The following is a 14,814-nucleotide window of genomic DNA, read 5'->3' as shown; positions in this document are numbered from 1 at the left end:
CACTAAAAATACAAAAAATTCTCCGGGCGTGATGGCGGGCGCCTGTAGTCCCAGCTACTCCAGAGGCTGAGGTAGGAGAATGGCGTGAGCCCGGGAGGCGGAGCATGCAGCGAGCCAAGATCGAGCCACTGCACTCCAGCCTGGGCGACAGAGCAAGACTCCATCTCAAAAAAAAAGACAATGGAATCAATACCTGTGAAAAGAAAGAAAAGGACAGTGGATGACATTAAAAGGATTTAACCAGAGGAGTAGAGTGATAAGGTGTGCATGTAAAAAAGATAGCTCTGAATACTGTGTGGGAAATAAACCTTTAAACTAAAAGGGAAGCAAGGCCAGGTGTGGTGGCTCACGCCTGTAATCGCAGCACTTTGGGAGGCTGAGGCAGGAGGATCACGAGGTCAGGAGATCGAGACCATCCTGGCCAACATGGTGAAACCCTGTCTCTACTAAAATACAAAAAAATTAGCCAGGCCTGGTGGTACGCGCCTGTAGTCCCAGCTACTCAGGAGGCTGAGGCAGGAGAATCACTTGAACCTGGGAGGCAGAGGTTGCAGTGAGCCGAGATCGTGCCACTGCACTCCAGCCTGGTGACAGAGCAAGACTCTGTCATAAATAAATAGGAGGCAAATGTAGAATGGGTCGGTCAGTTAGGAGGCATTATTCATTTTTAGGTTCATCCTTGTCCCTTGCAATCTTGCACATGGTAGGTATTTAACAAAGGCTTGCTGAGTGAAGGAATGTGTCTTCTGTAATTTGTATTCATGGTAAAAGCAAGGCTCCTATTCTCCAACTTTTAGAATTTTTAAGTAAAGGATATTGTGTTTAAAGATGGAGCTCTCTTGTATTTAGCGTTTTTATAAGTTGGGGCAATATCTTTAATAGTCTCTGAAATTCTTGTAGGAAGTGGAAACTGAGCATACTATTTCAGCTGCTAAGGAGACCATTCATGGCAGCTGCAAGAACATGCAGATGAAAAACTTTCCTTTTTATTTGCAAAATCGATACTTTTCCTACTGTCAGTATCCATCCCTCAGTAAGATTGGATGAACAAATCCCAGGACCTCTTCTCCAGGGCATGTGGACAGCAGGCCTGCATGTGTCCAGGCCTGCTGCTGCCTGCATCTCCAAGGACTAGTAGCTTCTTTGGGAAGTGTTACCTCAGGAGTGCAGCTTGTGCGTTCATTCAACAAATTTTGATAGTGTCTTGCCAATGATTTATCCCAGTTCTTCCCAAATTTCTATCGTTCTTTTACCTAATCTCATTATTTTAGCTGCATTATAGTATTATCTGTGCTATCACTTAATATTTTTCTCCAAGGTGACTTTTAAAATTAAATTTATTTTATAATTATATTATTGCTATGAGTGGAAAACTTGTATCACTTGCTCTAGGAAAATAAAACTGTAAAAGTAAAGTACAATGAAAACTAAACAATGTTATTAACCAGATTCTGATACTTGTGAAACTTCAGGACCTATTCCTTCCTTCTGGAAAAAAAAAAAAAGGCCGAGGGCGACAGCTCATGCCTATAATCCCAGCACTTTGGGAGGCCGAGGCGGACGGATCACGAGGTCAAGAGATTGAGACCATCCTGGCCAACATGGTGAAACCCCGTCTCTACTAAAAGTACAAAAAAAATTAGCTGGGTGTGGTGGTGCGCGCCTGTAGTCCCAGCTACTCAGGAGGCTGAGGCAGGAGAATTGCTTTAATCTAGGAGGTGGAGGTTGCAGTGAATTGAGATCATGCCACTGCACTCCAGCCTGGCGACAGAGTGAGACTCTGTCTCCAAAAAAAAAAAAAAAGATACTAGCAATTTTTAGAGAAATAGTAGGCTAGCACCAAACTGACACTTTCTCCTTAATGTAAAGGAAGTATTAGAAAAGAGATTAGGGCCAGGCGTGGTGGCTCACGCCTGTAATCTTAGCACAATCCCAGTTGAACCTTGGAGGCGGAGGTTGCAGTGAGCTGGGAACGCGCAACTGCACTCTAGCCTGGGCAACAGAGCGAGTCTCAAAAAAAAGAAAGAAAGAGATTGACTTTTTCACTGTGAGTATTATCTAGGGCTGTCTGCAAGGACTAAAAACATTTCATTTGGAATGGCACTCACCCGTGCTTTGGAAAATACTGCTTTAACCAATACATCTTATTGTTTCCATTGCCTGATCTGTGGATGGCTGATTTTGGCTGACTCCTGTTATTAAGGGAACAGCACCATTCCTCATGGCCAAACTACAATTCCCCTTGAGTAGCTTTTTAAAAAGACTTACTAAGAAGACAGATTTAGGATATCGTTTTTATTGGCTTGTTTTCTCCAAGGACTACTTAACTTATATTACAGATTTAGTAATGTAAAATGAAAATAAACTTTCCCAAGAGACTTAGCAGCTAATTAATCACACTCTCCTAGGTCCAGGAAATGGGAGCCTGATACCTGGCTGAATGTGGTAAAGTGTTTTAAACTCTTTCAGGTGAAGAAACAATCTCTTTGATACCAGCGCAAGTAAAGACGGTTACTGTAAATCCTTGTGGGAGCCAAGGCAAGAGTGTAGTGCCCCAGGACCTGATGGAAATGAGAAAGTTGTCAGGACCTGAAGCTTCTTTTTCAGTTGCTCATCTCTGCTTTTCTCTGTGTCTATTCATTTCTCTGCTTGGTTTTTTTTTTTTTTTTTTTTTTTTTGAGATGGAGTCTTGCTCTGTCGCCAGGCTGGAGTGCAGTGGCACAATCTCAGCTCATTGCAACCTCCACCTCCCGGGTTCAAGTGATTCTTAGGCCTCAGCCTCCCAAGTAGCTGGGATTACAGGCGTGTGCCACCAAGCCCAGCTAATTTTTGTACTTTTTTTGGTAGAGACGGGGTTTCACCGTGTTGGCCAGGTTGGTCTTGAACTCCTGACCTCAAGAGATCTGTCCGCCTCTGCCTCCCAAAGTGCTGGAATTACAGGCGTGAGCCGCCGGGCCTGCTTGGTTCTTCATAATGTTTTTTCCTGCTTACTCATCAACTTACCCAGAACCCAACATGTTGACTTTTGTAGCCACACCAAGCTGTGGCTGGAGAAGGGAGGGTTCATTAGCCTCACCCCGTAAGCTTAATTTCTCTAGATTTTCCAATAAAGGTAATTGACATTTTTCATTTTTATATAAATGCTGTGTGAATAAAGAGTCAAGAGACAACTCTTTTTTTTTTTTTTTTTTTTTGAGACGGAGTCTCGCTCTGTCGCCCAGGCTGGAGTGCAGTGGCGCAATCTTGGCTCACTGAAACCTCCGCCTCCAGGGTTCACGCCATTCTCCTACCTCAGCCTCCCGAGTAGCTGGGACTACAGGCGCCCGCCACCACGCCCGGCTAATTTTTTGTATTTTTAGTAGAGATGGGGTTTCACCGTGTTAGCCAGGATGGTCTCGATCTCCTGACCTCGTGATCCACCCGCCTCAGCTTCCCAAAGTGCTGGGATTACAGCCGTGAGCCACCACGCCCGGCCGAGACAACTCTTTTTCTTTGCTGCACATCAATCAACTTGCATCCCCGAAAGTGCCTTCAAAATAGAAATTCTGGAGCTGCCACTGGTAAACTCAGACTTAAAATTTTTAAGATTTTCCACCTGAGGTTCCTTGTAACTTACTGACTCTGGCTTTCAGTTTTATAGTTAGAGAGTACCAGGAAGAAACCTGATTTACCCAGCTTGGATCAAATGTCCAACCTGGGGTGGGCTGCAGTTACATGGTCTAGACATGGTCATCTAGTCCTACCCCTTCAGCAGGGGCACTGGAAACCATTTCCAGACAAGAGGGCATGGGCAAGTAGGTACATTATATTAGAACCTCGTCAACTACAGAGGGGAAGGGAAAAATACCCTTATAGTCCTAACCTCTGGTCTGATCCATTTATGGGCAGACCTTCAGAGATGGGTCTTATCAAAGATGTTTACCCTTTGAGAAGGCTTCAAGATAGGTTCTATGAACCTGGAACCTTGCAGGACCACTGAGTCAGCAATGACTTAGAACTGACTCAGAATGAGATCAGCATCAAGTTATGAGGAAGAGAGGGTGTCGTTTATTGAGCTGGTTTATCTTTGTCAGATAGTTTATAAGGACAAATGATGGCCTGTCAGCTCAGCTAAGGATTTAAGAAAACTGGTATTAGATGTTTAGGTATTTAGGCCAAGATTATGTGCTTTTAGATATCTGTGATTCTCCAATGCCTCTCCAGAATATTAGGTCTTTGGCCTTCCTCTCTAAATTGTGATTTCCTACAGAGTAAGGCTTCTTATCTTTTTACCTAGCATTATTGGTGCTCATCAATATTAAGTGCATTAAGTGCATTGAACTCATGCATTCATGAGACTAAGTTTTAGTTAAGTGTTAATTGCAGAAAAATTTAGTATAGTAAAATGACAGTTTATTTCTGTTCTGTGGGACACTCCGAGCCACCAGGGTCATAGATTATTTTAAGTTGTCTGTGCCTTTGCTGATATGGAACCTTGATGAGCAAAGAGGAACCTGGTAGTGGTAGAGGATTGTGAACTGGCCTGTGTTCAGTCATCATTGTATATTTAGAATTGACAGCTACTGTACTGTTTCCCATTTATAACACTTCTCATTTTTCTTCTCTAGAAATGAATCTTTGCTTTTGTTAGACTTTTTAAAAGAATTAATAGACTGTTTTTAGAGCATAAAACTGCTTTATGGTTTACAGAAAAATGAGTAGAAAGTACAGAGTTCCCAAATACTCCCTCTCCCCATCCCCATGGTTTCCCTTATTATTAACAACTTGGATTCATATACGTTTGTTACCATTGCTGAGCCAACATGATACATAATTGTTAATTAAAATCCGTAAATAGTTTAGGCTTCATTCTTTGTGTTGTGTATTCTCTGGGTTTGACAAATGTATGAAGACCTATATCCACCATTACAGTATTATATAGAATGTTTCAGTGCCCTAAAAATCCCCTGTGCTCCACCTATCCATCCCAACCTCCATCCTCTGTCAACCACTGATGATTTTACTATCTGTATAGTTTTTCACCTTTTCCAGAATGCCATGTAGGAGATATATAGTATATAGCCTTTTCAGATTGGGTTTTTTTCCCTTAGCAATATGAATATAAGGCTTCCTCCATGTCTTTTTTTTTCTTTCTCTCTGTCTTTTGTGCTTGATAGTTCATTTCTTGTTTTTTTTTTGTTTGTTTGTTTGTTTTTGTTTTTGTTTTGAGACAAGGTCTTGCTCTGCCACCCAGGCTGGAGTGCAGTAGTGCAATCATAGCTCACTGCACCTCTACCTCCCAAGCTCAAGCAGACCTCCCAAGTAGCTGGGACTATAGGCATGCGCCACCGTACCTGACAAATTTTTTTAATTCTTTTTTTTTTTTAGACGGAGTCTCACTCTGTCACTTAGGCTGGAGTGCAGTGGCGCGATCTCAGCTCACTGCAAGCTCCACCTCCTGGGTTCACGCCATTCTCCTGCCTCAGCCTCACAAGTAGCTGGGACTACAGGCACCCGCCACCATGCCCGGCTAATTTTTTGTATTTTTAGTAGAGATGGGGTTTCACCGCGTTAGCCAGGATGGTCTCGATCTCCTGACCTCGTGATCCGCCCGCCTCGGCCTCCCAAAGTGCTGGGATTACAGGTGTGAACCACCGCGCCTGGCCAAATTTTTAAATTTTTTCTAGAGATGGTGTCTTGCTGTGTTGCCTGGGCTGGTCTCGTACTTCTGGCCTCAAGTTATCCTCCCGCTTCAGCCTTCGTAAGTGCTGGGATTGCAGGCATGAGCCACCACACTCAGCCTAACACAATTTTATGGTGGGTCTCCATATTCCTTAAAATTTGAAATGTATCAGCTGGGCATGGTGGCACACTCCTTTCACACATGTACTCCCTTCACTTTGGGAGGCTGAGGCGGGCAGATCACTTGAGGTCAGGAGTTCGAGACTAGCCTGGCCAACATAGTGAAACCTCGTCTCTAGTAAAAATACCAAATTTAGCTGGGCATGGTGGTGCACACCTGTAATCCCAGCTACTCGGGAGGCTGAGGCAGGAGAATTGCTTGAACTCAAGAGGCAGAGGTTGCAGTGAGTCAAGATTGTGCCATTGCACTCCAGCTTGGGCGACTGAGCAAGACCCTGTCTCACACACACACAAAAAAGTACTATTTTCCCTACATCCTTGCCTACTCCTGCTATTATTGAAATTCATTCCCTACCTCCCAATCTTATGGGTAAAACTTTCTCTTATTTTTTTCTTCAGCAAATTAGACTTAACTCTGTGGCAAAGTCAGTACTCATTAAATATATTTCATTGAAGGAACATAGTCCACTTGGTAGATTTGAGGCCTGAATACTAGAAAGGTTTCTTTTTTGGTTTTTATTTTAATTTTTAAAAGATTTTAAGATTTTGGTGACTAAACTCAGTACTTATCCATGGATAAAAATATTAATGTTATCTCATCTAAATATGTATAGTCTTGAATCTTCACTAAGGACTACATAGTGTGATTATATTACTTGTAGATGAGAGATGACTATAGGGACGTAAGTTTGTATTCTTTTTTTTTTTTTTTTTTTTGAGACAGAGTCTCCCTCTGTCACCTAGGCTGGAGTGCAGTGGCGCCATCTTGGCTCACTGTAAGCTCCGCCTCCTGGGTTCACGCCATTCTCCTGTCTCAGCCTCCCGAGTAGCTGGGACTGCAGGAGCCCGCCACCACGCCTGGCTAATTTTTTGTATTTTTTAGTAGAGACAGGGTTTCCACCATGTTAGCCAGGATGGTCTCGATCTCCTGACTTCGTGATCCACCCACCTCAGCCTCCCAAAGTGCTGGGATAAGTTTGTATTCTTGACCGTCCTAGCCATTTATAGTTAAAATTAGATCCATAATGTTTTTATTTGTTGAAAAAAAATTTTAAATTAAAAAAAAAGTTTTTTTGAATCAGGGTCTCCCTCAGTTGCCCAAACTGGAGTGCAGTGGCACGACCGTGGCTCACACTGTAGCCTCAACTTCCCAGGCTCAAATGATCACCCCACCTCAGCCTCCTGAGTAGCTGGGATTACAGGTGCATGGCAACATGCCTGGCTAATTTTTATATTTCTTCTAGAGACAGGGTCTCACTAAGTTGTCAGAGCTGGTCTCGAATTCCTGGGCTCAAGTGATTCACCCACCTTGGCCTCCCAAAGTACTGGGATTACAGGTGTGAGCCACTGGACTGTGCCCATGATGTTTTTATTATTTTGTTTTATTATTATTATTTTGTGTTATTACTTTTTTCTGAGACAGGGTGTCACTGTTTTGCCCAGGCTGGAGTGCAGTGGCATGATCTCAGGTCACTGCAACCTCTGCCTCCCAGGTTCAAGTGATTCTCGTGCCTCAGCCTCCCGAGTACCTGGGGCTACAGGTGTGCATCACCACTGCCTGGCTAATTTTTGTAGTTTTAGTAGAGTTGGGGTTTATCCATGTTGCCCAGGCTGGTCTCGAACTCCTGGCCTCAAGTGATCCACCTGCCTCGGGCTCCCAGAGTGCTGGGATTACAGGCGTAAGCCACCACGCCCGGCCTCCATGATGTTTTATATAGCAAATTAAGATATTTTCCAAAACATCTCATACCAGTTGGTGCATTTTTTATATTTGTTATTGAAGGAATATAATAACTGTCACATAATTTGTTTTTTCATAGATTATCTTGACAATGGTAATAATAAAATGGCAATTCAGCAAGCAGATAAACTGTTGAAGAAACATAAGGATCTTCATTGTGCTAAGGTAACTTCATTTGCCCTTCAGTTACTTACCTGTGGTGGGTTATATTTGTAATTCCTTACCTTAAAGAGAAAGGAGGGCCGGGCATGGTGGCTCAAGCCTGTAATCCCAGTACTTTGGGAGGCCGAAGGCAAGCGGATCACGATGTCAGGAGTTCGAGACCAGCCTGACCAACATGGTGAAACCCTGTCTCTACTAAAAATACAAAAATTAGCCTGGCGTGGTGGCATGCGCCTGTAATCCCAGCTACTTAGTAGGCTGAGGCCGCAGAATCACTTGAACCCAGGAGGTGGAGGTTGCAGTGAGCGGAGATCGCACCCATTGCACTCTAGCCCAGGTGACAGAGTGAGACTCCGTCTCAAAAAAAAAAAAAAAGGGGGGGGAGAAAGGATGTTAAATCTCTTTAGTGACTATTAGTGTCTTTTGTTTTTGAGATGGAGTTTCACTCTTGTTGCCCAGGCTGGAGTGCAGTGGCTTGATCTCAGGTACCGCAACCTCTGCCTCCCAGATTCAAGTGATTCTCCTGCTTTAGCCTCCTGCGTAGTTGAGATTACAGGCATGCGCCACCACACCCAGCTAATTTTGTATATTTTTTAGTAGAGATGGGGTTTCCCCATGTTGGTCAGGCTGGTCTCAAACTCCCGACCTCAGGTGATCCTCCTACCTCAGCCTCCCAGAGTGCTGGGGTTACAGGCATGAGCCACTGCGCCCAACTGACTATTTGTGTTTTTTTCTCGGTACTTTATAGGTCAGTTATTTCCATAGTCACTTACATGCCACAAGTGGTATTTCTTTTTTCGTTTTTTTTGAGATGGAGTCTTGCTGTGTTGCCCAGGCTAGAGTGCAGTGGCACGATATTGGCTCACTGCAACCTCTGCCTCCTGGGTTCAAGCGATTCTCCTGCCTCAGCCTCCTGAGTAGCTGGGACTACAGGCGCGTCCTACCACGCCCGGCTAATTTTTTTGTATTTTTAGTAGAGACGGGGTTTCACCATGTTAGCCAGGATGGTCTCAATCTCCTGACCTCCTGATCCGCCTGCCTCGGCCTCCCAAAGTGCTAGGATTATAGGCGTGAGCCACTGTGCCTGGCAGTGATATTTCAGTAAAAGCTAGCTGTTTATTTCTTTGCATATTACTTACCTAATTTATTTTCACAGAATCCTTTTAAGCAATATTGTGCACTTCTTTTTTTGAGACAAGGTCTCTATCACCCAGCCTGGAGTGCAATAGCACAATCATGACTCACTGCAGCCTTGGCCTTCTAGGCTCAAATGATCCTCTCATCTCAGCCTCCTGCATAGCTGGGACTACAGGGTGTACCACCATGCCTGGCTTTTTTTTTTTTTTTGGAGATAAGGTCTCTCTCACCCTGTTGCCTAGGCTGGACTGCAGTGGCATGATCACAGCTCACTGCAGCTTTGACCCCCCGGGCTCAAGCGATCCTCCTACCTCAGCCTCTCGAGTAGCTGGGACCACAGATGTGCACCACCACACCTGGCTAATATTTAAACTTTTTGTAAAAATGGGATCTCACCACGTTGCCTACCTAGGCTAGTCTTGAATTTGTGGGCTCAAGCAATCCTCCCGCCTCGGCCTTCCAAAGTGCTGGGGTTACATTCGTGAGCCATTGCACCTGGCCTATTTTTTTCCTTCAAATTTTTTCTAGAGATGAGGTCTCACTGTGTTGCCTAGGCTGGTCTCAAAGTTCTGGGCTCAAGTGATCCTCCTGCCTTAGTCTCCGAAAGTGTTATACGCATGAGTGCACCATGCCAGTCCTATTGTTCACTTTTTTTTTTTTTTTCGAGACAGGATCTCCTTCTGTCACCCACGCTGGAGTGCTGTGACGTGATCAACCTCCCGGGCTCGAGGAGTCCTCCCATCTCAACCTGTCAAGTAGCTGGGTGCACACCACCATACCCAGCTAATTTTTTATTATTTTTTGTAGAGATGGAGTCTCACCACGTTGCCCAGGCTGGTCTTGAACTCCTGGGCTCAAGTGATGTGCCTGTCTTGGCCTCCCAAAGTGCCGGGATTACAGATGTGAGCCGCCGCACCCAGCCTGAAACTAGTATATCAGCAACCTAGGCATAACTTAATACTTGTTCTTTCAGATTGGCTTTCTTTGGTTCATATTTCCTTTTCTGTCTTTTTAAAAACTGATTTTTCTTTTGTTGCTATCAGGTTTTAAAGGCAATTGGTTTACAGAGAACTGGAAAGCAAGAGGAAGCCTTTACTCTTGCACAGGAGGTAGCAGCCCTTGAACCCACAGATGACAACTCACTGCAGGCACTGACTATCCTTTACCGGGAGATGCACCGACGTATGTTTCTTTCTTTTCATTGTTTTTAAACTTGAGCTGAAAATTTTGGATATTTCTGACTGTCTGTTTGCCCTTGTCTGATTCCTCACTCATGATTTGAATGGATACAGTAGGTAGAATAACGCATTAGCCAGGGTTTGCGAGAACTGTAGATAGAAAGGATAGTTTACATGCATTAGGATCCTTGAATTGGAATGAGGATTAAAGTGACTTCATTTGTGATATTTTGATTTGCTAAATGGAGGCTTCACCCTTATTTTCACTTTTTAATATGGAAAATTTCAAGCAGACAAAAATAGAATAGAATAATAAACCCCATTGTTCTCATTATCCACCTTCAGCAATTAACACATGGCCCATTTTATTTTATTTTTACCCTTTCCCCTGGCAGATTACTTCAGAGCATATCCTAAGTAGTCCATTGTTTCTTCTGAAATAAAGGTTTTTATTGTTAATTTCTTAAATGTTTTATTGTGAAATCATACATATTTTTCATAGTACATATTATACAATAATCTTGTTTATGTAACATATAAGTAAATTTGATGTGTAATAATGAAAACTCATGAACCTACCACCTAATTTAAGAAATGGAGCGTTGCCAGGCGTAGTGGCTAAAACTTGTAATCCCAGCACTTTGGATGGCCGAGGCTGGCAGATCATTTGAGGTCAGGAGTTAGAGACCAGCCCGGCCGACATAGGGAAACCTTGTCTCTACTAAAAATACAAAAATTAACTGGGTGTGGTGGTGCACGCCTGTAATCCCAGCTACTTGGGAAGCTGAGGCAGGAGAATCGAAACTTCCACCTTCTGAGTTCATGCATCCTCTCCTGCCTCGGCTTCCCAGGTAGCTGGGATTACAGGCATGCACCACCATCCCCAGCTAATTTTTGTATTTTTAGTAGAGACGGGTTTCACCATGTTGGCCGGGCTGGTCTCAAACTCCTTACCTCAAGTGATCCACTTGCCTTGGCCTCCCAAAGAGCTGGGATTACAGCCGTGAGCCAAGTGCGCCTGGCCTCCTCAATCAATCTTAATTCTCCTTTTACCTACCAAGAGTTACTCGCTATCCTGAATATTTTTTATTCTCTTGCTTCTCTTTAAATGTTTATTACATTTATTTCTCTTAGTAATACATTATTAGTTTTGCTTAATTTTAAACTTTTGTTAGTGCATCTGTACTATGTATATTCTATGACTTGCATTGTTCATCTAATAGCCAAGTGGCTATAGTTAATCCATTTTCACTACCACAAAATATTTCACTGGGTTACATTACAATATCTAGGAGTAGAATTTTCAAGTCATGGGGTAAGTGTATGTTTAGCTTAAAGCAAGATAATGTCAACTTCTTTTATAAATAGAATAGCAGTTTTTGAGTTCTGATTGCTTACATGCTTGTCAACACTTGGTATTCTTTCTCTCTTCATTCATTCAAATAGCTCAGATTGTAACATTTGGTATTTGTAACCTTAATCATTTTTGCCAATTTCTTTTGAGACAGGATTTTGCTGTGTTGTCCAGGCTAGTTTTGAACTCTTAGGCTCAAGCAATCCGCCTGCCTCAGCCTCCCAAAGTGCTGGGATTATAGGCACGAGGCACTGTGCTCAGCTTCAATTTTGTTTTTAATTTTTACAAAAGATAAAACCTAAGAGTTGAGGTATTATATCTGAGTATTTACAGATTGTGTTGATTTAGGGATATGGATTCTTCTCCAGTGTTTTAAAAAAAATCATTTACTCCACAAATATTGGTGGCATGTTTCTCTATGACTGGTATTCTATCAGAGTCAAAGATAAAAAATGCACTTGCAGCCGGGCGCAGTGGCTCACGCCTGTAATCCCAGCACTTTGGGAGGCTGAGGTGGGCGGATCACCTGAGGTCGGGAGTTCGAGACTAGCCTGACCAACATGGAGAAACCCCGTCTCTACTAAAAATGCAAAATTAGCCGGGTGTGGTGATGCATGCCTGTAATCCCAGTTACTTGGGAGGCTGAGGCAGGAGAATCACTCGAACCCAGGAGGCAGAGGTTTCAGTGAGCCGAGATCGCACCATTGCACTCCAGCCTGGGTAATGAGCAAAACTCTGTCTCCAAAAAAAAAAAAAAAGCACTTTCTGTTGTCATGTCACTCATTGTCTATAAGGGGAAATAGATCACTAGACAGTATACTACATTATGTGTTAATAAATGCTATAGTACAGCCTGGGCAACATGGCGAAACACTGTCTATATAAAAAATAAGCCAGTTGTGGTGGTGTGTGCCTGCAGAACAGCTACTTGGGAGGCTGAGGTCAGAGAATTACCTGAGCTTGAAAGGTCGAGGCTGCAGTGAGCCGTGATTGTGCCATTGCACTCCAGCCTGGGCGACAGAGTGAGAACCTATCTCCAAAAAAAAAAAAAAAAACTACAATATACTTACTTATATAAGATTCCAAGATGGCAGAGGGAGGCAGTGGTCAAATTGCAGTGGAGAAGCAGAGATGGCGTTCAGAGAAAGTCTTACAGTTCAGCTTACATTTGAATTGGGTCTTGGCTGATGTTCACTAAGATAAAAGAGAGGAAAGGAGAATTCAGGCAGAGCGAAGAGTTTAGAGGCATAGAGGTATGTATGATACATCCCAGAGAATCTGGTGGAACTACAAATAGTTTGTGGCTACATGATAAAGTGCTGAGGGAAAGAGGAGACAGAGGCCAGATCCTATAAGGTCTTATATGTTGTAAATGCTATGAGAAGGCTTGACCTGTTCCATGCTTCATTTAAACACCACCTAACCAAGAGATGAATGATGATTGGATGAGGCAAAGCAGATACTTCTTCTATAATGATAGGAGACATCTATTTCTGCCAAATAGGAAGAACATTAAATGCCATTAGAATGTTCTTGAAGTATAACTTAAATCTTATTTCTCTTTATCTTAGCGGAGTTAGTTACAAAACTTTATGAGGCAGCTGTGAAGAAAGTTCCCAATAGTGAGGAGTATCACTCTCACCTCTTCATGGCCTATGCCAGAGTGGGTGAATACAAGAAAATGCAACAGGTAATTTGATCCCCAAACCTACTGGGCTATGGGATTTACTATTAGAGGCAAAAGTCTCTTTCTTGTGATTTAACTGCACTGGGTATGTGTGTGTGTAGAATTGAATTTATGGATTTTTCTGTGTGGAGGTCAGTCAGTTGTTTTCCTTATGTGTTTAAAGTTGAACTATTATTCAAGATCTTTAAATGTTTTATTTGGGAATAAGTTGATTGTTCTTTTGTGGCCTGATGTTATGTTTTGTTTGGTTTTGGTAATTCAGCTTCAGATTGTCCTACTGCATCAGATTGCTGTTAAATTTTCAGAAAATGAGCAGATATACCAGAGCAAAAAATGAACAACTATGGAAAGAGTAACTTTAAAGTTTACATCTAATTTGTAAATTTAAACTGTTGATAGCCTGCTAAGATTTTTAAATCCACCAGGGGGAAAATCCTTGTTGCCTGGGATGTTTCTTTTTAAATTTATTTTTTGTTTTTTGTTTTTTGGTTTGAGGCAGCTTATTTGGCAGCTACCATATTGTAGATATTCTTTACATACATCTGAAGGAGCCTCATTTGAACACATTTGAATTAGGTTGCGGGTAAAGCTAACATCTCAGAGAAATGTAATCAGCATTATTAATTCCATAAATGGCTCTGATGTTAAGCTAGTATTTTTTTTTTTTTTTTTGGAGATGGAGTTTTGCTGTTGTTGCCCAGGCTGGAGTGCAATGGTGCGATCTTGGCTCACTGCAACCTCTGCCTCCTGGGTTCAAGCTATTCTCCTGCCTCAGCCTCCTGAGTAGTTGGGATTACATGCTTGCGCCACCACTCCTGGCTAATTTTTTATTTTTAATAGAGACAGAGTTTCTCCATGTTGGTCAGGCTGGTCTCAAACTCCCGACCTCAGGTGATCTGCCCTCCTCGGCCTCTCAAAGTGGTGGGATTACAGGCATGAGCCACCACACCCAGCCCAAGCTAGTACTTTTTTAGAAATGCTTTCTTTGTGGGTATAATATCTTCTGAAGGCAAAATTTTTTGGATTTTTATCTTATTCTTTACATTAAATATCAAGTTATAACAATAGATAATTTGGGCAGGGTGGCAGATACTATATTAATATAAACTCTTTCTTAAAATCAGTCTCTATATTTTAAGTTTATGCAAGTTTTAACATAGGAGAAGTTTTTTTCTTCTTTTTTCTTTTTTGTGATGGAGTCTTGCTCTGTCGCCCAGGCTGGAGTGCAGTGGCACGATCTCGGCTCACTGCAACCTGGCCTCCCAGGTTGAAGCGATTCTCCTGCCTCAGCCTCCCGAGTAGCTGGGATTACAGGTACACACCACCACACCTGGCTAATTTTTGTGTTTTTAGTAGAGGCGAGGTTTTACCATGTTGGCCAGGCTGGTCTCGAATTCCTCACCTCAAGTGATCCACCCACCTTGGGCTCCCAAAATGCTGGGATTACAGATGTGAGCCAGTGCGCCCAGCTGGAGAAATTTTTTGAGGGGTCCCAATGTAATTATTTAATAACATTTTATTAATTTATTTACTGAAAGGTATTTAGACATTATAATTTTTAAAAATGTAAAATGGTTATGGGGGTGTGTGTGTGTGTGTATATATATATATATATATATATATTTTTTTTTTTTTTTTTTTTTTTTTTTTGAGACAGTCTCACTCTGTCACCCAGGGTGGAATCCAGTGGTATGATCTCGTCTCACTGCAACCT

At 42.6% G+C, this 14,814-nt stretch overlaps 1 protein-coding gene across 3 annotated transcripts in view; it reads left to right on the top strand.

Moving 5' to 3' along the window:
• Window positions 1-14,814, top strand: part of NAA25 (N-alpha-acetyltransferase 25, NatB auxiliary subunit) — an 82,818-nt gene that overhangs the window by 8,710 nt on the left and 59,294 nt on the right. For 2 of the 3 annotated variants that reach the window (XM_034934547.3, XM_055096180.2), the window contains exons 2-4: window positions 7,662-7,747; window positions 9,925-10,063; window positions 12,985-13,103. In XM_034934547.3, the coding sequence (XP_034790438.1) occupies window positions 7,662-7,747; window positions 9,925-10,063; window positions 12,985-13,103 (344 nt within the window). The remainder of the gene's footprint in view (window positions 1-7,661; window positions 7,748-9,924; window positions 10,064-12,984; window positions 13,104-14,814) is intronic. The other variant, XM_063593691.1, reaches the window with a different exon arrangement.

The sequence above is a fragment of the Pan paniscus genome, chromosome 10, assembly GCF_029289425.2.
Source record: "Pan paniscus chromosome 10, NHGRI_mPanPan1-v2.0_pri, whole genome shotgun sequence".
NCBI lineage: Eukaryota > Metazoa > Chordata > Mammalia > Primates > Hominidae > Pan > Pan paniscus.
The sequence above is the reverse complement of the archived record's forward strand: the minus strand, read 5'-3'. Positions and strand labels throughout refer to the sequence as shown.